Here is a 24,227-nt window from a genome sequence, read left to right as displayed (position 1 = left end):
GAGTAAACCCCAGGACTGGAATCGGATTTGGTGGAGATAAAAACTCTGGTCTGAGAGTGCCAGTACACTGAATGTTACCATAGCATTGTTTAGAGCCAAGGGTAAGAACAGAAAATAAAGGGAGAGTTTGTTGATGAGAAAAAATTCGCCAGAGAAATCAGAGCACTCATCACTGTGAAAAATGATGTTCTGCCATCTTAAGACTGGACCTGAGCCAGACTGTGGTGGTACAGCCTTTAGTCTCAGTACTCCAGAGGCAGAGACAGTTGGATCTCTGAGTTCAAGGCCAGCCTATTCTACAGAATGAGATTCAGGACAGCCAGGAGCTACACAAAGAAACATGTCTCAAAAAAAAAGAAAAGAAAAAGAAAGAAAAGAGAAAGAAAGAAAGGAAGGAAGGAAGGAAGGAAGGAAGGAAGGAAGGAAGGAAGGAAGACTGGACCCAAGGATGCTGCGGCCCTGGAGAGAGTCCCACTAGTGTGGTTGTTTGAGTGGGGACAGAGAGATGAAGTTCCAGTGTGCCCTGTGATCCCTGGGGACATGTGTGTGGGTCTGTGAAGTTGGCCTCATGGCTGTTACTCTTGTGTGAGTTCTGTGAATGTGCACATGTAAAAACACAAAGCTGTCAACAGTACATGAAAGAGACACAAGAGAGATGCATCTGCAGACAGGAAGTGAGAAGCAAAAGCAAGAACAGCACAGACTGGAAAGGGACACGCCTGCAGGCTCAAGCCAGTTGATGGCTGTCCACCAGTTGTCTGCCTGTGTGTCACACGTAAGGACTAAGAGGGCTGTGGATGGTGCAGAAATCCTGCAAGCCTGTCAGAGCAAGACTGACCTCCGTTGAGAGCTGGCTACTAAGAAGAGTAGGCTGGGGGTAACAGCATGGATCAGAATCCACAGCTACATCTCAAGTGTGATGTGGAGAAACACTGCCATCCTCCATGGATCACCCTCTCAGTCTCACAGTCCTGAGGGTTACTATAATTAACCCCTACTGAACCCAGCAGGTGCCCAGTGAAGAAAGTGGGATTCTGAGAATGAACCTCTGGTACTCAGGCTCCATGTTCTGCCCACCACCCCCTCACCATAGCTTCCCAGGGTTTTCAGAATCTTCTTAGAACATGGTTAGCCTGGGCTAAGCACAAAAGCCCAGCTCAAGCAGGAAGATATTTGTTCAACTCACACTCCTCATTATTCTGCACATGGCAGAAAAGGAAGGGCAGGTGGCTCACACAGGCTCTCCACACTCTGGAGCTCTGACTGTGTACTGGCCAACACTTTCAGACAGGCAGAGGGCAGTGTGTAGACTACAGCTATAACATTTGCAGGTTATTTGGCTTGGCATGGCTACCTCCCCTAAGCCCCAGTTGCTACCATGGTTTCTAGAGCAGGAGAGAAGAGCATGCCCAGGGCATAATCGAGGATTCCTGAATATGGAGTCCTATAGCGGGAGAAGCTCAGAGCAAGAATCTCAATTCTATCACATCCTAGCTGTGTCACCTTAGGCATACTACTTAACATCTCTGTGCTTTGAGCTATACACTTATAAAGTGAGCAATATGATAGAACTTCCACCAAGGGACTGTGATGAAGTTTAGAGATTTTTACATGAAGCAAAGGGTACCTGGAGTCCAGCCCATGCACAGCAAGTGTGCTGCTAAGACTTTGCTGTGATCTCTCAGCTTCACCCCCCTTTTCAATCAATGCTGTATCTGTGGAGCTTTGCTCTGTTCAAATCCTGAGAATGAGGATGCGTCTCAGACAGAGTGCTTGCCTGGTGTGCTCGAAGCTCTGGGTTTCATGCCCCAGCACCTCCAAAAAACCTGGTGTGGTGGTGCATGCCTGTAATCCCAGCCCTTGGGAGATGAAGGTGGGAGAATTGGGAATTCAAGGTTCAGGGGCTGGAGAAGACAGCTCAGTGGTTAAGAGCACTGGATGCTCTTCCAGAGAACCAGCACCCACATGACAGCTCACAACTGTCCATAACTCAGGTTCCGAGAAACCCAAGCCTTCTTCTGGACTTTACACACATGTGGCCCACAGACATACACGCAGGCAAAGCACATAAAATAATATTAAAGTAAGTCAGAGACAGACAGACAGACAGACAGGAAGAGAGAGAGAGAGAGAGAGAGAGAGAGAGAGAGAGAGAGAGGTTATCTGTCGCTGCATAGCAACTTTGAGGCCTACATGAGATCCTGGTGTTTTGTTTTGTTTTGTTTTGTTTGCTTGCTTTTTTAACGAAAAGCATATTGTGGTACCAGAATCAAGGACTCTGCCTCTAGGAGCCTGGGCTGGCTTCTTTCCCTGAGGAGGGAAAAGAAGAGGTAGAGCGAGCCTAGCTCTGTCCCAAGCCTCTGTGATCTGAGACCTGAGGCCACAGCAGGGGGCGCTGTTTGGGGAAAGCAACAATCCGACTCCCTGTCCACCCACCTCGATTTCTTTCTTACCGAATTCTGTAGATACACAGGGACGGCTCTAGGCCAAGCCTCACAGGTACTCCAAAACTTTGGTCACATGTCTGAAAAGCTGGGTCAGCCACATTCGTGGGATTAGTCCTCAGAATGAGCTAGTGCACAGCGGGGAGAGGCCGTGAATGCCCCTTCTGCAATCATTGCTCTCTCACCACGGGGTCCAAATTACCTGACGGAAACAGCTGAAGGAGAGAAAGGTTTGTTTGTGCACTGTTTCAATCCATCAGGAAGGAGGGTGTGACAGAGTGACCTCTCCACAGCGGCCATCCCATCGGAGGTGAAGCGGCTGCTTGTTCACATAACCCAGACCAGGAAGATGGAGGCCAGCGCTCCACTGTCTTTCCTGGCTTCTCTCTTATCCTATCCAGGCCCTCAGCACATGGGATGTTGATGCCCGCGTTCATAGCGGGTCCCTCCCACTCAGTTGGTCCTCTTTGGGAGACTTTCACAGAGGTGCTCGCAGGTGTCCCTCAACCTCCTTACTGATTCTAAATCTGGCTGACAGTGAAGACAGACTATCCCAGAGCCCCCTGTGTTCGCCTCGGATGACTGGGGAACGGAGCCAGGGTTTCTCAAGCCCTCCTGTAGGGACATCTGGATAGACGAGCAGCCTTAGCTGCTCTTGAGCATTTGAGGCTACAACTCAGGTTGTCAATACCCCCTTCCCTGGTGTCCAGGGCTCAGAGGATGATCTCTGTCTGACTCGGAACCCTCTAAGGCCCATCAGCAACCCTCATGTGATCTGCCCTCTTTAAGCCTGAAGAGTGAGAAAGGCCAACTTCCAAGAGGTAGGACCACCCATTCAGATGGAAGTAAATGACACCTTCTCTGGGAAGCCTTCTGTGTACTGTTACCTACCCTGCCCTGAGGACCTCAGCACTTAGCCCTGTTCTTCCTTGAGCTTGGCACACAGTGAACACCAGGCTTTGTCCATGGCCTCCCTTGCCTCTCCCCCGCCCCCTAGCCCTAGTCCCTCCTGGCACTTTGGGGAATGATCTGTAGCTTCCACCCACTCTCCAGGATCGCAGCTGCTGGCTGTGTGGTCGATAGCTTAGCATCCGCCTCTGGGAAGGTCTGTCCTGGAGGCAGACACCCAATTGCCTGATGCTTTCCACCGACTTTCAGTTTTCTGTCCCAGATCACTTCACCTCGAGGCCCTCTGCCTAAAGACTCCTTCCAGGGCCCCTCGGCTTTCCCATCATCTGGCTTGCGGTTACTAGTTCCTCAAGGCCACTTTCTGAAGCACCAAGTGGAGCACAGCGTCTTGCTCTCTGAGGGGACAGAGGGCACGGCCTCTCTCCTTCTCCCTTCCCTTACTTACTACATCCTGTCTCCCACACTATGCTGAGTGGCACTGGGCTATGTGAGTCCTGAGCGGGGACCACATCCTCCCCACTTTTGCATTTTATTCAGAGCGCATGCTACCGATGGGAGCTTAACATGCAGCTAATATTTATTCAGAGCTTACCATGGGAGGATGGCAAGTGCGTTTCTACGTTATTTTATTTAATTATCAGAACAAGTACCTCAAGGCAGGCGATGATGCCCCACTTTTCAGACAGGGTGGGAAGTTGTCACCTTCCTGGGGTCTCACTGCTAGGAGGCATTAAGATTGTGGTCTGATCTGCAGGGGCCATACCCCCAGTCCATGTGACACCCATCCCTGCCACCCCAGCAGTAACCACCTGCATAATCTGAAATTCATTGGCAAGGTCATCTCTGCTCTTACTTTCTTGCCACTAGATAAACCCCACCCTGCCAGATAGCTCTGAAGCCTTCCTGATCCTCTCTGAGACACCTTCTTCAGGCAGACCTTCTGACCCTGCCCCTCTCCCAGTGAGTCTCCCCACAAGCCGCCATCATTTACTTCTCCCATGATGCTCAAGCCTCCACTTCCCTCCCTACAGACCCAGGGTTTTACCATTGGGTCTGTGTGTGTTTATTGAGCACCTACTGTGTGCCAGACACTTTACAAGAGGCAAAGATCATAACAGTCACAGTCCAGCCCAAGACCAAACATCACAGCTAAGGAAATAAAAGCTTTTGGGAAACGGGGTGGGGGTGGGGGGCTGTGAAGCACTGAAGTAGAGTGGGCAGCCTTTACTGGGTAGTTGTTTTCTGATCCAAAAGTCCTGAGGTTGGTATGGAACATGGTATCTAGAGACATCCAGAAGAATTGGCAGAAGAAGAGGACCCATGAGGTCAGTGACTGGTCAGTAGACCACTCAGGACCATCCTGTCTTCCCCCAATCTGCTCTCCCAGATACTTCCTCTGTGGGAGCCGGTTCTCTCCTACTGTGTAGGTCTTGTATCAAACTTGGGTATTCAGGCATGGCAACAGCTGCATTTACACACGGAGCTGTCAATACTTCTGTGTCTTGTCTTCTCTGCCCACAGTGGCCTCCTCCTCTTCCTCCTCCTCTTCTTCTTCCTCTTCTTCCTCCTCCTCCCTTGTGCTCCAGCTCTGGCTGCCCTTTGTCCCCCCTGCTATCCGCTGCCTTACCCTGTGCCCTTTTGATTTGAGATTTTCTCCTCTGTAACTATGTTATTAATTTTCTTTCATGATTTTCATGGGTGGCTCAGCTCCCAGGGAATCCCACACTAGCCCACAGGGTATGATTCATGGCTCTGGCTAGGGGTGGCAGTCCCCAGGAGAGAAGCAACCTCTCTGCAGGGACTCTTGTCATGGACACCCCCATAGCAGAGCTCAGCTTTCTGCTGTCCTCGAGCTCAGAACAAATCACACCCTCAGTTTATAAGCTGGGTGGCCTGTTGTCCCGCCCCCTCCCAATGCTTGCTAGAGAGGACTTCTTGTTTCTAAGCATCTTCTTCTCCCAGCCCTGATAAAACTGTCCTGCCTGGGCCTTCCTGTCTCAGAAGCCCCATGAACGGCACCCTATCACACCCCAGTGGCCATAGTCCAGCCCTGGATCTCTTGACTTCTGAATATCTTGGACACCCTGCTCAGTCCCAGTGACCACAGAACACTTCAGGCATCCTGAAAGTGGTCACCCAGCAACTCCATGCTCTGGCAACATCTAGATACCAGGGCTTCCATAAAGGACAAGAGACAGGATTTGACATCCAGAGAAGAAAGTCAGAAGGGGCAGGAGATACTTCAGATTGTTAGTGAGAGTGTGTCAGTCTGCGAAAATCAACACAGTGGAGACAAAACAGGCCTCGGATCTGTGGCCACTTACGTAAGTGGGAGATTACACCTTCCTGGAGGTGAGAGAAATCAATGCCAAGACCTGAACAGTACACTTGGAAGGAAACGGAACCATTCCCACACTTACAGATGAGGCTGAGCCCAGAGAGGTCAAATCCCTGCATGGGACCACACAGCAAATAGGCAGCACAACTGGAATCCAGGCCAGACACAGCTGGCTCCATACTTCTTCTTTCCCACCTTCCAGCTTCCTCCTGGTTGAGAACAATAAAGCAATGAGCACCTGTAACCAAGGGCACCTCACTTCCCCATTGGTTTGCTTTCTGCTGTGGTTGGTCATGTTGCCTGGCCTGAAATTCTTCCCCTCTCTTGATTACTTGTAACCCTTTCTTCTGTCCTTTGGGGGTCTTCTGGTCACCAAAAGGCCTTCTGAGCCCCTCTAAGGTCTACATACTGGCTACCCTGGGCATGTCTGTCTTCTTTTTTTTCCCACTCAGCAAACCCATATTGCAGATCTAGTATATGCCAGGCAACCTTGGAAAGCAAGCTGAAATACCAAATACAAAATGAAGTGTCACACGAGTGTGTGCTGAGTAGAAAAACACAGCCTTTGGTGTCAGACACACATGGCTTTTCCAGGTTGGGCATGGTGTACCAGATTACTCGGCCTCTTGTCAAGCTCTTCGATTTGAGAATTTAATCTCATCAGTGTCCCTAGCCCCTCCGCATATTGTCTGGACCAATTTGCAATTTTACATTGGCAAAGGAATTCCTTTTCATTTTTTACCTACTATGTGCTAAGCTGTGTTCTATAGGTTGGAAATACAGTATGAACACGGTGGATAAAATCTCTGCCTTCCTGAGATTTGTAGTCTGCTGGGAATAGAATGGAATCAAATGAATGATTTGCATCCCTAATTAATTAATTAGCATGCAGAGAAGAGAGAGAAACAGGGTGTGGAGCAGAGAGGTCTCAGAACATGGCAACCAGCACCGAGACAGAGCTAGAGGCCTCAGCTTCCCACTCCCCGCAACAGCATACATGCCTGCTCCTTCCTCACACACAGTCACCTCGGTGTGGGTACCTGTGCTTACCCAGCTTTCCTTCCTGGTCCCCACTTCCCATCCTGAGTTCCCCTATGCTGGCCCAAGCGACTCTGTCACTGGCTTCTGAACCAGCCACATCAGCCTTGCTGTCACCTGTCCCAGAACTGGTTCACTTCTTCCCACCAGGATGTTTCTTCTGCCCCAGCATCTTCTCCAAGGCTGCTGGACATTTCCCACCATCTTGTTAGCATGGGCCATAGTGTGTTGCTATGTTTCCTTCTGACTGGTTAGTCATCTCTTCTCACACACCTCAACCTTTCACAGACCATTTCCCCAGCCTGGAATATTCTCTCTTCTCAGATCCCCACCCTCCCCTATCTTGGCCTAGCTACTTCTGCCCCTACAGAACCCACAGAAAATGTGCCCCCCCTCTTGTGTGTGTTTGTGTGTGTGTGTGTGTGTGTGTGTGTGTGTGTGTGTGTGTGTTTACTAACTCTAGCTGGCTTCAAAATTCACAGTGATCCTCCTGTCTCTGCCTCCCAAGTGCTGGTATCCCTTCATTTTTGCTAAGACTGTCCCTGTCATCAGGAGGTACCTGACCACAATAGATGCTTGAGTTTGGGGGGGAAAACTGAATAAATCGACTTTGTACTTGTGAGTGGCAGCAGAGTGTTCAAATCTCTGCTGACCTATTTACTTGACCTATGACCTTGGGATCTGACCCCTCTGGGCTCTTGCCCACCTAAAGGAAAGGTTCTTAGCACAGAACTGACGATTACTTGAACTAAGTTTGGCGTCAGTGTGAACACACTCACACCCAGGAGTTTCTTTATAAACTGGCTGAGGAGCTGATAGTCTTAATGCAAGGCCCTTCCTCAGAACGCTCAGAGGTTGGGTTCAGCCCAGATGATGAATTAGACTCCAGGGTCTGTCACTCCCTAACTGTGAAAAATGATGCCCGATACTTGCATCTTATAGGTAGCTCTGTTTCCTCACCTGTAAATGGGACTCAAATGATACTCCTTTAGACGAGGGTTGTAAGATTCAGCATGGGTCAGCACCCAATAAATGTCAACTGGTGCCAGAGCTATTAACTCACAACATAGGTGACCACAACATAGGCTCACACCCCCAGTTCTTGATAAATGAAAAGACAAGTTTCCAGAGAGGTTAAGTAACTGTCCAAGGTCAAACAACGAGGAAATGGCAGCCTTGTACTTCAAGGCCAGGTCTGCTGCGCCCAAATCCCATGTTATTTCCACTCCATCAAAGAGGCAGCTCAAAATAGGCCCGTGGCATTTCGGCTAATTTCCTCTAAGCCCTTCCCAAGTAACAAACTGTAGTCACACAAAGCCGCTCCCTAGACATCCATTCAGCAGCCACTAAGCACAGGTGCCTGGTGCGCCCGGAGCAGCAAATAGAGCCTGAGCAGAGCCAGCTGTCCCAGGTGGCCTTTCTTGCCTGCAGAAGGACCCTGTGACATATAACTCACTCGGAAAGGGGGAGAGCTGTGAGACAAGAAATGTCCAAAAGATGAAAACAGAGAGCATTCTGGATGCTAACTGGGGTAAAGAAATGAGAGGCAACCCTCTTGCTACATGCCAGGCTCCTTGCTTTCCTTCTGCATACGAAGTCCACAAGCTGCTTAGGCACCGCTTACCAAGAGTCCGCCACAATCTAGAATGTCCTTGGGTCCCAAAGTCATAACAGTGAACATGACTCAGATCTTGCTCTCAAGGGGTTATGAGGCAATGAGGGGGTCATGGCACAATTAAGTGTGATCAATGTGGTGACTGAATTCATAGCTGTGTGGCAAGCAATGAAGAACAGAGGGTATCTGGGGAGCTCTAAAAGGAGTGGACAAGTGCTTAGGGACCCATTTTTCAGACACTGAAACTGAGTCTTCAGGAAGCCAACTTGGATAGAGTACGGCAATTGTCCAAGTCCCGGGTGAAGCTGTGTCCCCAGGCCTATTCTCTCTGCAGTAGTCTCTGCTGTCTCTATGCTGGCTGTGGAGACTGCTTACCCTCCCCCCCCCTCGTTGTTTTCCCGGTGACGATGTGGCCAGAAGATGAATCAAAAGCTGTGAATGCTACAGCCGCTGTCAGCAGTTCCGAGGTTAGCAGAGTCTGAGGACAAACAGAGGCTTCTGAGATTCTGGTAAGGGTGGGTGCCTTTTGAGCAGAAGTCCCAGGGGTTGGTGTGAAGAGGGAAGGGATGAGAAGAAATGTTTTGCTCCCACTTTTGTATGGGAAGGTCAAAGGCAGCCAAGGTGACAGGCATCAGTAAAGAGAAACCTTTCAAACACATATGAGACACCCAAGTGTCTCTCCCAACTCTCTTGCTCAAAAGACCTGGGTAATCTCAGAAGCCTTGATACCTGCCCCTCACATCTTCCTTAAGAATAGCAGCCCAACAGAAACACCCACCCAAGCCACTACTAAACTGCTCCTTTGATGAGCAGACCATCCTCTATTTATTCTCCACCTCCATTTTCCTCCCACAACAAGAATCCAATACCCAAGAACCCTTTCCATGCAAGCCAGCTCCAGCCTCCACTAAAATCCCTTAGCACAGATTGCAGAACTCTAGATGCCCTTCTCAAGATGCCAGGACCCTCTTCCTGAACCAGAAAGACAGCTATCAATCCTCAGAAGGGTCCATCCAATCTGAGGAAGGAGCAGAGATTGAAAGAAAAGGAAGTTTTATTCAAGGTAGAGAAACAGGTAGTTTCTACCTGTGACTGGGCAGATGAGAGGAAGAAGTTGGGCTCTGGGATTTACACCCAAGGAACTATTTCTACTTCAGCCATCTTCTGTGTCCACCCCTTAATCTCTGGATGGTTGAGAAATTATCAAGCAGATCATCTCAAGGCAAAGTGAGGGATGGAATTACTAAATTAGAAAATCAAACCATCTCTCTGCACCCTTCAACTGACCCAATGGATTCACAGTTTTCACTAGCCCCTCCCTCAAAGGAAAAACTTACCCTAGAGCCTCATATGGTCTCCATTTACTTAGTCACAAAACTGATCAGAGAAAACATGTCATCCTCAGAGGAAAGCATCATCTAAGTATTTCAGTTTCCAGGGTTGCATTAGAGAAAAGTTGCACACACAGTCTGGAGAGGTGATGCAGGAAACAACCCAAGGTTCTGCTGAGCAAGAGAGGGCTCCTGTCTTTCTCTGCTCATAGCAGAGAGCTTCTTTTTAAAAAAAAAAAAAATCAATCTCATTTATGAATGACAAGGGAAACTTGGAAAGAACCACAACTCACCTGCTTCTCCTGAAAACAATTTTATCTTTGAGATGAGTACCATGGCCCAGTTACCACCCACCCTCTTCTCATCCTTTCACAAGAATAATCTTTCCAAAATGTCTACTTGTGGAAGCAAGATGTAGAATTTCACAGAAAAACTACAGAGAGTCGCAGATAAAGCTATGCACACCCCTGTTAGCCAAAAAGAGAGAAAGATCAAGAGGAAATGAGGAAGGAGATGAGTCTATCCAGCCAGTAAAATAAAACAACCTCCCCTCCTCAAAAAGTGTAAAACCCATGATTAGGGGAGGAAAAAAAGCACATAAAGACTATGTAGTTACCTCCAGGTTCTCTTCCAGGAGGAGAAGCAGCTGATTGAAGTTTTGTAGGAATCTGACTGTGATGGAGGGGCTGTATTTGAAGCTCTGGGCACGTAGAGATGGAATGAGAAGGAGGCTGATCTGGAAGAAACACCAAAGGGGGAGGGAAGAGGAGAGAGAGAGAGAGAGGGAGAGAGGGAGAGAGATCGCCAGCTACGCCTTCCTCCTAGCTCCAGGAGGCCCCGGCCAGCGCTCATTCCGGAACTGTAGAACAAGAGTCGGGGAGGCCAGGCAGCCCTGCGCTCGGCCCTGGCCTGGCCCGTCCGCGGATGACAGAGGCCCCGTGGCCCGGCCCCACTCCTGGCGGGCTACAGAGCGCAGGGAGCGCACAGAGTGGGGGAGCTGTCCAGTTCAGCACCACGGCGACGCAGTAGGTGGGCGCTCCTGCTCCGAGAGCTGTCCAGTCCAGCACCGCGGCGATGCTGTAGGTGAGAGCGCCCGATCGCGGGGAGCTGTCCAGTTCAGCACCACGGCGATGCAGTAAGTGGAAGAGCCCGGCCCGGGGTGAGCTGTCCGTTTCAGCACCGCGGCGATGCTGTAGCTGGGAGCGCCTGGCCCGGGGCTGCGCGGCCGCGAGCGGGGGAGGCGGGCGGGCCTGCCTGCTGCAAGACGCCGGCTAGCGCGCCCCATCGCTCGCTCGTTCGCTGGCTTCCAAGGAGCTTTGCGGATCGGGGGAGGGAACCCCGCCTCGATTCTCCGGGAGAAACCCCCTCCCTCCCCCACTTCACCGACACTACCCCCGCCGCCAACAACAATAACCGCGGCTGCTCGTCCTGCCGCCACCGCGCCCGCCAACCCTGCTGCCGCCGCCGCCGCCGCTGCCGCCGCCGCCGCCGGGGCACAACCATGGGAGGCGAGACCCCCTCACCGGTGCAGCTGAGCTCGAGGGCTTGCAGAAGACTGGGCAGTCTCCTCTGAAACGGAGGCGCCCCGAGGACCCCCTCCCTCCCCAAGGAAGAGAACTGGCGAAGCCACGGATTTTCATGGCGCAGGCCGCAGAGCCGCGAACGAAGACCGAAGGTTGCTTCCCAGCTCTTCCAGTCTCTAACTGTCTAGGTCCGGACCATGAGAGATGGTGTTGAGAATTCGGCTGTACCCTGGCGCGCTGTGGAAGCCATCTCCAAATTAGCGATCACATATGGAAACTGGAGACCAGAATTTTAGGAAAAGAGATTAAGGCATCTCACTTGGGGGGGGTGGGGGGTGTCTTTTTATTTATTTTCCCTTTTTTAAAAAAAACCGCTGCAACTGGAACAGTTTTTTGATCTCAAAAGGCAAGCCTCTCTTCCCGTGTGATCTTTATAATTTACACACTTTTCCGTGAGCTTTCTTATCTCCCTTTTTTTATATCTCTCCATATTCTCTATTCACACATATATCCATTATATTAGTAGTGGAATTACCAATCGCACCCTCACACACACGCTCCTGAGAACCAGAAGTCGGTTGGGTGTTTATATAATGAAGAATTATGGGGCTGTTTGATCGAGGTGTTCAAATGCTTTTAACCACCGTTGGTGCTTTCGCTGCCTTCAGCTTGATGACCATCGCTGTGGGAACCGACTATTGGCTGTACTCCAGAGGGGTTTGCAAGACCAAAAGTGTCAGTGAGAATGAAACCAGCAAAAAGAACGAGGAAGTTATGACCCATTCCGGATTATGGAGAACCTGCTGCCTCGAAGGTATTTGATTTCCTACCTCCTCCCCCTTCGCACGCCGCCCCTCCCCTCCACACTCCCCCCTCCCCCCGCCTCCAAATAAGTCCCCTCCACATTCCACCATTTTCCCACTTCACTCCCTCCGCCGCTGCTGCAGATCAAGGTTGGCTGGGTTAGTTTCAGAGGAAAGAAAATCAATAAGCAAAACCCACACTCTCTACTCTTTGGCTTCCACCCCGTCCTCCCAAACCTCCTCATTGGAATGATCTATGGTACGGTGAAAACAGGAAATTGTCTGTAGAGTCAGATGTGCTCTGGATGCTTTGGAGTCCTTAGGGTTTGCCTTTGGGTCTAGTTTTGCCACCTATGAGGAGGGAAAATAATTGTTTCTCTGCGTGCTGCTCAGCCTTTTGAAATGAAGGATTCAGAAAACATTCTTCCTCTTCTCCTCACTCCTCAAAAGTTACAGGCCCAGCACCATCTGCAAGTCTCCCTTTTTAAAAAAAAATCTGTTGTTTCTAAGAATCCTTATTTGGTAGATTCTAATTATTCCAGGAGCTCAAGCCGAGTTCAAGAGCATTTCGTAATGTCTACGAGCCCCACGTATCACTCGAGGTGGCTGGCTGTGTGTATGTGTGTGTTTTAACGTTTACGAAGTCTAAAATGCATGTGTCTCTCACAGGAAACAAGCCCAAGTTCTAATAAACAGCGGTCACTTGCGGGTTAGGCTGAGCGCTGATTTGCTTCCACACAGAGTGACATGTCTGTCATCCAGAAGCAAGTCGAGTCAGCACTGTGTAGGCAGGAGGCGAGGGCATGGAGAGGTTGGGGGGAATGAGAAAGCATGGGGTGGGGGTGTCAGCTGTTGGTCTTGATCTTGCAGAGTCATTGGGGCATTGTGTGCTGCATGTGCTGTGGACCAAGGGGGCTCCCACGATGTAAAAGCCGGGAGACTAGGACATGAGAAAGGCATGTGCTTTGGGGACACGTTAATAAACACAAGAGGGGGGAAGTCTGCAGGTCATACAAGCTGCATTTAGCCACAGACTTTAATATGAAGGAGTGAATTTGCATAGCTATATCTGTCTGTGTGCAAAAGCCACCTATAGGAAGATAGGCAGAGAGACACATATGCCCCTGTGTGGAAAGAGGCTTGTCTGTGTTCCACTGACGTGAACCAAGCCTGGAGGCCCTTTGAGGTGGCGTCGGGAAGTGAGCACTGCAGAACTGTTTGTTAAGCTCAACGTGGGATGGTGTACTGCAGGGAGTTGGGGCCAGCAGATGCGGGGGTGTGGGGGGAGAGGGCAGAACTGACTTGATCCTGGGGGGTCTAACCTATACTAAGCCAAATACTAGTCTGGGAAAAGAGCTCACATCACAATGCCCCCTCCCGGTGTTCTTGATGCAAACGGTTGAGTGACGGCCGAACATGTTTTGAATAGCTAAGTGACTTCATTGAGCGATGGTCTGTTTGACGCATACTGCATTTGATACCCTTTCTCAGTCCAAGCGCTGCCTTTAACATTCTGCAGAGGTGCTCTCTGCTGAACACTCCGTGCTCCTCCCCAGCCAGAGAGTCAATATCAGGAAATTAATAGGGACCGTTTTACACACACGCATTCCGCCTCTCTTAAAAAATGAAAAGCCTTTCATAGCGCCAGTCATTTGCAGTGGGAAGGCAGCTTCCATGTAATTAAACATTTATGGCAAGCTTTGATGCCGAAAGAGAAAAGGGAATGAGGGTTGCTTTGGGGACATGATCCTGGCAGCTGTTTGCGTTCCTTGGATTTTGGTTAGAGGGATAAGAAATCTGCAGCCAAGAAAAATTAGAGAAAAATCTGTCTTTATTTTAGGGCACATGTAATCAGATATCGGTGACTTGGTATAAATATGCTTTTTAAATTGGGTTGTTTTTTGTTTTTTTTTTTTGTTTGTTTTGTTTTTTTTTTTTTTGACGGATCCTTAGTGTTATGATCTTCTAAACATCTTGTAATTCGCAGTAGACATGCAGACTTGCAATGGCTCTGGGTCACTTCTGTATCAAAGGGCCTAAGTATCTTCATTAACCGTCCATCTGTCCCAAGTCCTCAGCTACCTACCTCCTCTAACTTTCTCTCCGAGCTGTACTCTCTTCTGCCTCAATCAACTATAAAGTGTTAGAATTGCGGCACCCTCCCTCCCCCAGGGTTGTGTGATGCTCACAGGAGCTGTGGGTTTGGCACTGTCCCCAGCGGCCTCCCCGGCCTCCCCGGGTGCTCAACCCAGGCACTTGCCTCCAGGCTGTGAGGGGAGGGCTGGATTAATCGTCCCTTTCCACAGGGTTCAGGCCAAAAGAGCTAGTGAGTTTCAGGGCCATGTCTGACCAGACTTTCCATTTCTTACAGCTTCTGTCTTGGGGTTCCTCAAACCTGGGGCCACCTCACCTTGGCCACTTAAGAAGTGGCTGGTGCTGATTTTCAAACTGCATGCACTTCCTAAAACCGGAGTTTGGGGATTCCTGTGAATTGGCATGAGTGGCTCTTATGGTATTGACAAGTTGGCATCTCTGAGTGTTCAGAACAGAGTCAGCTTCAACAAGGGCTGGGTTATTAGTGCTTCTTCAATTCAGGGTCTGGGGTGAGAAAGTAGACTTTCCAGAAAGATCCCCCATCCCACCTTGGATTGCACTCTGTGCCCACACCGAAGACGTGGTGAATAGGTTTCCTGTTTTCTCCCTTAGAGTCTGCAGGTAATGGCAACTGAGAACCAGGCCTGACCCCCTCTCATCTCTTTGACTCTCTAGCTTTCGTTAAGATTTTTGTGCATGGTCTCGTGAGATGGTTATTTTTCTTTTACCTCTTCATGAAAAGAAGAATTGGGAAATAGTCCCTTGCCTCTGTGGCTGCTTTTGAAATTAATGAGTCTGTGGAGGGATAAGAAAGGGACATGGCCACCTGTTAAGGCCACACTCTGGGGAAGCAGAGAGATAAAGGAAATATTCCCCTCTGCGGATAACTGAAAGGTCTCTGTGTGTGAACTCTTGAACTCTCTGGCAGTTGGGTGTCTCTCCTGTGGTGGAAGAGGTGGTTGGGTGTGACCCTGGCATGAACAGAGTGCTGGGTGGAAGCACTGAATTGTTCACAAACTGCCTCAGGGATCCTGGAGTTGGGAGATGAACTAGCTCTTTCAGAAAACAAACTTAGTCAAATCCCTGAGATGGCACAAGGATGGTGTGCTCCAAGCACAGCATGTCTGGACCACCTTGGCTTGCCACTTAGAGAATGAGCCTCTACTGTAGCATCAGAGGAAGCATCATCTCCAGGGATTAGAGACCCACCCTGTTGGTGCTCTCCAGCTCCTGCCTTCCTTCTGTCCCCACTCCACTCTCTCCCAGAGGACTGCCAGCCCTGCAGAGGAAGAACCACGGGCTGGTCCACAAGCTACCCCAACCTGCTCCATCTTTTTGTGCTTCTTACCTCAATGTATAAGGAGCAACAAAAATATCGCTCTCTGTCCAGATTGGGGCCTTCCCCCTGATGAACTTCCCAGCTCCTGTAGCATCAGAGGTGTCTCTGTCTGCTTCTGCATGGAACCTCTGATGATCACTCTGCCCCTCCGATGCCTTTGAACGACACCTCCACTGTCCCTGCTTGTCTTTTCTAAGTTCAGAACTGCACGGTCCTCGCTTGGCCTTCAAGGTGGCAGAATGTTCCAGGCCTCTCAGCATGCTCTCTTGTCTCTTGTCTCTACAGAGAGAGAGAATAGAGCTTCAGCTCTAGGGGAAGCCACCCACCTTTCTGAACACTCTTGCCTTCAACTGTGCCTTCTCGGTGTGTGGACAACGCTCCCTAATGTTATAAGATTTTTGAGATAACCTGATATTTTCTAGGCTCTAGAGTCTAGGAACTTTTTGTCCATAGTAGGTGCACAAGGAATATATTTATCGACATCTTGATTCAGAGATTCTCAATATGATTGAGATGAATGCAAACATTGTTAGAATGGAAAGAGAGAGAGAGAGAGAGAGAGAGAGAGAGAGAGAGAGAGAGAGCAAGAGCGATCAGAATAATTTGTTTTTCCTTCCTGGAATTCTTTTTAAAAAATAATAATGAGTCATGAGTCTAGAGAAGCCAAAGGACTCTGCCACTGGGCTGTGCAGTTCCTAACTGGCCAAAGTAAGGGCAAATTATTCAAAGGAAGGGGTCAAAGGAAGGGGAAAATAGACCGCACAGTCTCTACAGGGGAGGGGAGGGGATGACATGGGAGGGGAGGGGAGGGGAAGGGAGGAGGCAGTAGGTTGTCTTCATTTCTGCCTTCACAACTCAAGTGTCTCCTGCCCTCTCCAGAGCAGGGGCCTCAGGCAGATTGTGGGCATTATAATAGACCACCCCTAGTCGGCACCTATAGAACTTTAGGGAAATCCCATCTAATTCACCTAAAGACCCTGGGACACCCCACTCCAACCCTCACTGCTCAGGACCTAGGTTTTGATAGTCGCTTGCCAGCGAGCAGGCCCAGTGTCTTGGCATCTCTCGCCTAAAGCCAAGCCTGACTCTGCTCTTGCACTTCACAGCTGCCTCCCCCACCACACACACACACACTCTTCTGCTTCCAAGGTGAGTAGGAAGAGGGGAGCACACTAGGGTCACATGGGAGTGGGAAGAGGGGAGCACACACCAGGGTCACATGGCAGAAAGAGGCTGATTCAGGACCTGCACTCAGGTCCCTGTGACACCTGGAGCTCCCCTCTCGCCTATGCTCCATATGTTCTAGAGGCCGGTGGAAAGCCCTGGGCCTGACACTGTGGCTACTTTCACGGTCCCTGAATATAACAGGTTCTATTTTGTTTACATCTGATGGAGACCCATTGAGCCAGCATGTGTAGTGAGGAGGGCTGAGCTCTTGACTACTGGAACCTGCCAATGTGCCACCCTGCCCCTCTCAGGAGGACATGACTGTAGTCCACCCCTCTTTCTTGTCTAGACTGAAGCTAGGGGGTTGTAGTGACCAAGTCCCAACAGAGGACTCCAGGCCTGACCCACTGGGCACCTCTTTCTTTGTGACCCTTCACTTTGGAGGCGACCTTGGCACGATTGTCCCATGGGTTTATAACAAGCTTCAGAAAATACCCAACTTTACAGCCCCTGTGCATCATGGGAGTTCTCAGTGAAAGCTTGATGTTGGGAGGGGAAACGTTTGAAACCCTTTGGAACTGGGTTCCCTTTGTGGGTTCACGTCAACCTAATGAGCTGTGGCATTTGGGGCCATCGAGCCCCTCTAAGCCTTGGTTTCTTTTCCTATGAAAGCAGGAAGTATCCTAACCCTATTGCAAAGGTGACAGGGCTTAGAGCGTAATCGACTCCATGGGGTAAGGGAAGGAAGAGTGGTCCATCTGGGAGGGCAGCTGTTCGCCTTGTCCTCAGTGTTTGAAATGTCAATCAACAATTCCTATTCCATCCCAAACCCCTCCCCGTGCTCATTTTATTTATTTATTTATTTGTTTGTTTTAACTAAGTGTTTGCTGTTGTCCAGCTCCTTGTATCTGTTGCTGTTGTTGTAATCTTATCTCTCTCCTGACCCTAGACCATCAGCTCCATGGGGGCAGAGGTACTTCTTTTCTGCGTACCTCTGTGCCCCTAGTGTTAGCGACAGTGCAGACTGTCAACCTATACTGGTGAATGAATAAGCAATCACCACCAAGGGGAGGGCAGCTGAGACCTAGCAGCCCCTTCATGTCACCCTCTGAGTGAGCAGTTTGTGACATTCTAAAATAAACAATGAGTGTAAGACAGGGGAGTGGGTGACGGAGAGGGAGAGAGAAAGACAGAGAGAGAGAGACAGAGAGACAGACAGAGGGCCGCCATGAAAGTAGAAGGAGTGATAGAAGTGGAACTTGGGTAGAAATAAGGGCCTGGGGAAGGAGTGCTGAGTGTGGACCCCCGCAGGAAAGACGCTGGCCCCAATTTTCCTTTCTTCACCATCTGCAGAGGATGTCCAGAGGCATCTTAGAGAGAGCCACTGTGTCAGGGAGAGGGAGGACATGACTACCCAGGCTGCTAAAAAGTTTTCAGCTTTATCAGAATATCAGGTCATAGTGTGGTGGCTCACAACAATGAGCTCAAACTCAGGAGACTGAGGCAGGAGGGTTGTCACAAGTTTGAAACAAGCATGGGCTACATAGCGAGTTCCAGGATGACCTCAACCACAGTATGAGACCCTGTCTCTAAAAACATAATGTTTTTAAATTTTTAAATGTCAATGACTCTTTTTAATCTTGGCTAAACTTGGCTAAACCCCATATACAAATGAAGTTCCCATTTTGAACGTCCAGGCTGGTGCCCGACAGCCACACACGGGGCAATCCCTGCACTGGTTCAGCTTTTGATGAGCCTCTCTGAAGTCCCAAGTGCAAGACCAAGGATCTAGGGACCTCATGGGAAGCTGTGTCATTCAAGGTCACTAAAATCAGGGTCCTTAGCGCCTAATTCAACAAATCTGGGGCCTCTGTGGGGGGGGGGGGGTAAGGCTGGATTAGTACCACTGAGGGGTGGAAAATGGGGCTCAGTTTAAGAGGCTTGGAACTCTGTATGATTGGTACATGCCGTAAAAGCTAGCCTCTGGTCCTACGTTTAAAAACTGGGTGTGGCCTGCAACGATGGCTCAGTTGAAGTGCTTGTCATACAAGCATGAAGATCTGAGTTCAAATCCCCAGAGCCCATGCAAAGCTGGATATAGTAGCATGTGTCTGTAATCCCAAGGATCCTACAGTGAGGGAGAAGGTAGAGACAGGAAAATCCCCCAGAAGCTCTCAGGCCAGTTAGACTACATCAAATAATGAGAGATCCTGTCTCAAAAAGAAATGTAGAAGGCAAAAACTGTCACTGAGGATGTCTTCTGACTTCCAAACCTACACCACAGCATGCACATGCCAGAGTCACACTCTAATGCGTCACACACACACAGAGTTAGGAATGATGGTTTGTGTTTGGGATCCCAGTAAAAGGGGTGTAGACATGGGTGTCTCCTGGGAGTTCACTGACTGGCCAGTCTAACCACTTAACAAGCGCCAGGCCAATCAGAGACCCTGCCTCAAAAAGTCAGTTGGATGACGCTTGAAGATCAACACCCAAACTTGACCCCTGATGTCCACATACACAAACACACCCATACATACAAGTATACATAGAGAGGGGGAGAGAATCAGTGCAATCTCTGTGACATAGGTACTTGAAGTGTGTGCCTTGCAATCAGAGGAAGAGAGCAGCCTCGATCATTAAAAGTGTGTAGGCGGCGTGCTGTGACCCCAGGAAGAGTTCAGTTGGGTAAAGAAGACCCACCCGTGAGCAGATGATAATGGTGTGAACTGTCCACGCTTGGGGATTCTGGGAGCATGGAGATGGGGCAGGGAGGCTCCTTGGGGAGACTGAGCTAGAGAGAAGGAGAGGTGGCGTGCACAGAAACACAAGGGACCAGAGAGGAAATGCTGATTATCTGGTGTGACTGGAAGCCAGGGAGGAACAAAGCTGGGAGACACGTAGATGTGAGCCTGTGGGGACAGAAGCACTGCACAGAGCAGTCCTTGCTAGGCCCAGGAGGGTCCCGCTGGCCTCCCACCTGCTCTGGTCCCTGAAGTTTGAGGGTCTAATGAGTAGTATGAAGAGTCAACACCACCCTGGGGTTTACTGGGAGACACAAGGCCTGGAGATGGGGAGGCTGCAGTAACCTAGTGAGTAGCATTAAGGTAGTCATGGCAACAGAGTGAAGGGGTGAAGGGAAGAGGTGCTGTGCAAAGTAGGGATACTTCCATCCACATCCCCACTTCTCATGTTCTCATTTAGAAGATGAAGTTGCTTCTCTTCCTTTTCTGTTGCTGTTAGAAAGCACCATGACCAAAATCAGCTTAAGGAAGGTTCAGGTGACTTTGGGGTCCAGGGGGATGGATGTGACACGACGACGACGACAGCAGATCAGGAAGCTGGCTAATCACATGGTATCTACACACCGGAAGCAGAGAGTGACCAGGAAGCTAGGCAGGGATATAAACACTCAAAGTTGACCCCCAATGATGATGTGCTTCTTCCAGCAAGGTGCCACACCCCCCAGAGGATTCCATAACTATCCCAAATAGTGTCACCAACTGCAGACCAAGTGTTCAAGTACATGAGCCTATGGGGGACATTTTCCTTCCAACCCACCATAGGTGCTAAACACAGTCAGGAGCTGCCTTTCCCCAGAGGCCTAATGGAGAGCCCATCCTTAGTGTATAAAAGGCTTGACTTCTCCCTCAAGGAGTTCAGCCTAAAAGAGAAGACCCACCAGTGACCAATGTCAGCAACATAGCAAAGAATATATACACATGGGGAATTCTGGGAGCACAGAGATGATGCAAGGGGCTTCCCACCTTCCCTGCTCCGTTTTCAAACCAACGTCTCAGCCAGACTTTCATTTCAAGCTTCAGAAAAGCACATGGACCGGAGCTCTGTTTCCATGGCACCCCCATGCCGGAGGCCCTTAGGGTGTCTTCCAGCTGCCACTTCTCTGTATAGTTCAGATAAGGTGATAAGTCAGAACCTGGGGTACTGGACACCTTGGCTTGGGGTGGAAATCCAGGCTGTTTACTGTCTAGCAGAGGTATTGGCGTAGCATCCTGCAGTTACCTCCAAAGCCTCCGTCCCTGCACTCAGCCATACTCCACATGTCCTCCTTGAACCTCCCTGCCCTTGGGTAGGCTTCCAGCTGCTAACAAATGCTCAGGCCTTGGAGCAAGTTCCCAGGAGCAGGTTGCTGTGGCCTCGTTCCTCTGAGAGCCAACCCTTCAATTGCTGTCCCCTACACTTTCAGTAGCCAGTGCCAGCTTCTCCCTGGCCTTGCCCCTACCCCAGCAGTGCTGGGGGTTGAGGGCAGGGCTGTGGCCACCTTAGACCTTTCTTTAGCTCAGTTCTGCCCCAGTGTGCATTTAGTCCATTTTCTCTGCTTAGTCACGTTCTCTCTGCCGCGTCCCTTCCCAAGTTTGGTCTCATATTTATCTCAGATAAAGACCATGTCCTCTGCCACATCCCAGTAATATTGAGTAGAGTGATGATGATGATGGTGGTGGTAGTGGTGATGATGATGGTGGTGGTGATAGCTATTGTGTGTGCATAAGTGCTCTTGCACACATCACTTCCGCTACTACAGAATAACAATCATTGTGTGGGGGTAGGTAAGCTGTTCCTCAAGGATCATCCTCCGTTTTCCTCCGTTTTTTTGTTTTTTGTTTTTTGTGACACTGGCCTGAAGCTCAGGCTGGGCTGGCTGGCCAGAGAAGCCCAGGGACCTCCTCTGCATTCCCAGCACTTCCCAGGGATTAACAAACACACAGCACACAGTCAGGCCTTTAATGTGTGTTCTGAGACCCAAACTCAGGTCCTCATGGTTACACAGTAAGCTTTTTACTGGAACCTTCTCCCACGGCCGACCGTTAGCATTCCTTGAGTGCCTCTTTTCTGCTAAGGATTGTTGCTGATGCTTCCCACACGTTAGCTCTCATTCAAGCTTCCCGGAGCTCATCCCCACCACTCCCATCTTGAGAAAGAAACTCAGGAAGGTTAAGAACTGGCTGAGGTCACAGAGTTCCAGAACTGGGGTTCCAATCCTTGCTCGTCTGACCCTATCATATCTTTGGGTTCAGAGTTTTCCCTGAACCCCACTCCCCAAGTCTAAGTACAGATCTCTGACTCCTGTGCATGACATTTTTAGTGACCTGAGGCTTAGCTTAGCTTAATGCCCCTTACCCAGGGCAGTGCTGGGAGGCAGGGCAGGGGGTGTTCATCGGAATTTCTCAAAACAGGAGATGCTGTTCCATGCAAGGCCATTTTCTTGTGATTGGGGGCAGAGTAATAATTCCTTGTTCCTTGTCTTCTGCCGAAGGCTGCTTCACAGACCCATTCTTTGCCTTCAGGACTCAGAGAGCTTGCTAATTCCTTCAGCTTCTGCATCACCTCCTGCCTTGGTCAGCTGGGCTCTATGCCCCCACCTTCCCTTCCCATGTGTTCCCTGGCACAATACCCACTATCCATTGTTTCGTTTTCAGGATATTTTATTTGTTTTCTGAAACAGTCTCAGGTAACCAGAGCTAGCCTCAGACTCTGTGTAACTGAGGTTGAATCCTGGTCTACACATCACCGCCTCCTGCATGATGGGCTGGCACATTAGTTATTTGTTGCTACCTGAGACAGGGGTCTGAGGGTTGTTAAGAGCACTTGCTACTGTTGCAGAGGACCCTGATTTGGTTCAAAGCACCCATGCCAGGCAGCTCACACTGCCTCTAGCAGCAGTTCCATGGAATCTGGCGCCCTCTCCTGGCATTCCCTGGCACCTGCACGTGTACATCCCCAAGCACGTATACCCGAATACACATTTTATTTGATTGAAATAGAAACTAAAAGAAAGAAATACCAGATAAACACAATGTCAAGAAGGAAGGATTCATTCTGGCTCACAGTTTGATGGTATAGTTCGTCATGGCAGGGAAGGCGTGGTGGGAGGAGCCACAAGCATCTGCTCACATTGGGTCTGCAGTCAGGAAGCAGAGAGAAGCGAATGCTGGCACTCGGCTTCTCCTTCTCATCCTGTCAAGTAAGGAATGATGTCATCCACATTTAGGGTGGTCTTCCAACCTCACCCTAATCTAGATAACCCCTCAGAGGTGTGGCCAGAGGCTGATCTCCCATGTGATCCTGCCAAGCTGACAGTCAGCACTAATCATGGCAGTAAGTATACACCCTAGGCTAGCCATACCTTCCATCTTCTACCTTGCTAGTTCCTTTTCTTCTCCACCTCTGGAAAAGACCACGGGCTTCTCAGCCATTGATGAAAGGACTTTCTAAGTTATCATTGTGCTCCAGGACAAGGTGTGAGTGAATGGGGGTGTGAAGGGGACCACCAGGGCTTAGACAGTTGTTGGAAGGCTGGATGTAGGAGGGGAGGGTAGGAGAGTGAGAGAGTTGGGATTAAACAGAGACCTCGTTCCAAGGGCTGTGCTAGGTTAGTCACTGTTTGGCATACACCTAGAGGCATGAAAGAACAAAGAAATATGCTTAAAAACAAAACCAAAAGAACCAGCAGCAGGTCATATTTTCCATGGGAGACAATGTGCATTTCAGCTTGGATTTCCCCCATTGACATTAAAGCCCAAATCCTGCTCCAACCAGGCCTGGTGTTCCCATCAGCTCTGGCTTCCAATGCCTGGGTTCAAATCTTGCCTTCTGCACTTACCAGCTGTGTAGATGGCTCATTAGGTCAAGTGCTTGCTGTGCAGTCATAGGACATGAATTCAGACCCCCAGCTCCTGTGCGAAAGCCAGGTAGGACAGTGCCTGTGTAAGACTCTAGCACTTGGATTGGGGGAGCATATAAATAGGCAGATTCTGGGGAGCTTGCTGGCCAGTCAGTCTACCCGAAATAGTGAGTGCAGAAAGGTTCAAGGAGAGCACTGTGTGAAAAAATGAAGAGCAGAAAGAAAGACACCTGATGTGGACCTCCAGCCTCCATGTGCACATGCAAATGCATATATATATATATATATATACCACACATGGGCATAAAATCAATCAAAAAATCAATAAAATACTTTAAAGACATGTAATTTGAACTGGGAGAGTAGCCTGAGTTGAACCAATTTGAGTTGTCTTGAATGACCACAACTATGTCAGACTTCATGTTCAGTCACCGAGTGCAGCAGACCCCAGGGGCTAGTGTGAGGGAAGAGACTGCCTCCTGTTCCCTGCTCTTGGCCTGCTTTCCTTCTTGTGTTGTTTTCCAGCACATTCTGCATATATGTGTACAGCATGCGTTGCTTCTGTCCTAGTCGGGTCCTCTTCCGTCACTCAGTGCAGTTGCCCCTAAGAGAGAAGGGATACTCACTGCCCAGGTAGTCTCTAAGACAGTATGCTCTAGGAGTTTGGTAAATTTCTGTGGTGGCAGACTTGTCTCATCTCTGAAGGAGATCAGAGCCTAGAAGACATGGGAAGGTACCAAGGTCGCTACCATGAGCCCAGCACACACAAAGGCCGGAGAAGACAGCAGTTCTATATGAGGGAAAGGCTCCAAGCAAAGGAAGAAAATAAAATCAGCCATGTCAGAAGGGCGAGGCCAAGGAGAGAGCAGAGCAAGGTCTAGGGAAGCACCTCTCTTATGCCAATATTCCCACAATCCCCAGGGATCCTGCTGCTATGTGATGCTGATCCCAGGTCCTAGTGGATGCTGACATGCTGTGTTTCC

The 24,227-nt window shown here is 49.7% G+C and overlaps 1 protein-coding gene and 1 long non-coding RNA gene across 6 annotated transcripts in view; one reads left to right on the top strand and one right to left on the bottom strand.

Moving 5' to 3' along the window:
- LOC143434108 (uncharacterized) overlaps positions 1-10,422 on the bottom strand; it is a 30,128-nt gene extending 19,706 nt beyond the window's left edge. For all 3 annotated transcript variants that reach the window (XR_013103354.1, XR_013103356.1, XR_013103355.1), the window contains exons 1-3: positions 10,292-10,422; positions 5,774-5,900; positions 2,454-2,659 (exon numbers count right to left, since the gene is read on the bottom strand). This is a non-coding gene — a long non-coding RNA (uncharacterized LOC143434108). The remainder of the gene's footprint in view (positions 1-2,453; positions 2,660-5,773; positions 5,901-10,291) is intronic.
- Positions 8,766-24,227, top strand: part of Cacng2 (calcium voltage-gated channel auxiliary subunit gamma 2) — a 126,307-nt gene continuing 110,845 nt past the window's right edge. Inside the window, exons 1-2 of one of the 3 annotated variants that reach the window (XM_076911581.1) lie at positions 8,766-8,853; positions 11,867-12,012. In XM_076911581.1, coding sequence (XP_076767696.1) covers positions 8,783-8,853; positions 11,867-12,012 — 217 coding nt within the window. In that variant the 5' untranslated portion in view covers positions 8,766-8,782. Of the gene's footprint in view, positions 8,854-10,352; positions 10,811-11,008; positions 11,605-11,866; positions 12,013-24,227 lie in introns of those variants that run through there. The other 2 variants (XM_034517485.2, XM_034517486.2) reach the window with 2 other exon arrangements.

Source organism: Arvicanthis niloticus, chromosome 13 (genome assembly GCF_011762505.2).
Source record: "Arvicanthis niloticus isolate mArvNil1 chromosome 13, mArvNil1.pat.X, whole genome shotgun sequence".
Taxonomy (NCBI): domain Eukaryota; kingdom Metazoa; phylum Chordata; class Mammalia; order Rodentia; family Muridae; genus Arvicanthis; species Arvicanthis niloticus.
The sequence above is the reverse complement of the archived record's forward strand: the minus strand, read 5'-3'. Positions and strand labels throughout refer to the sequence as shown.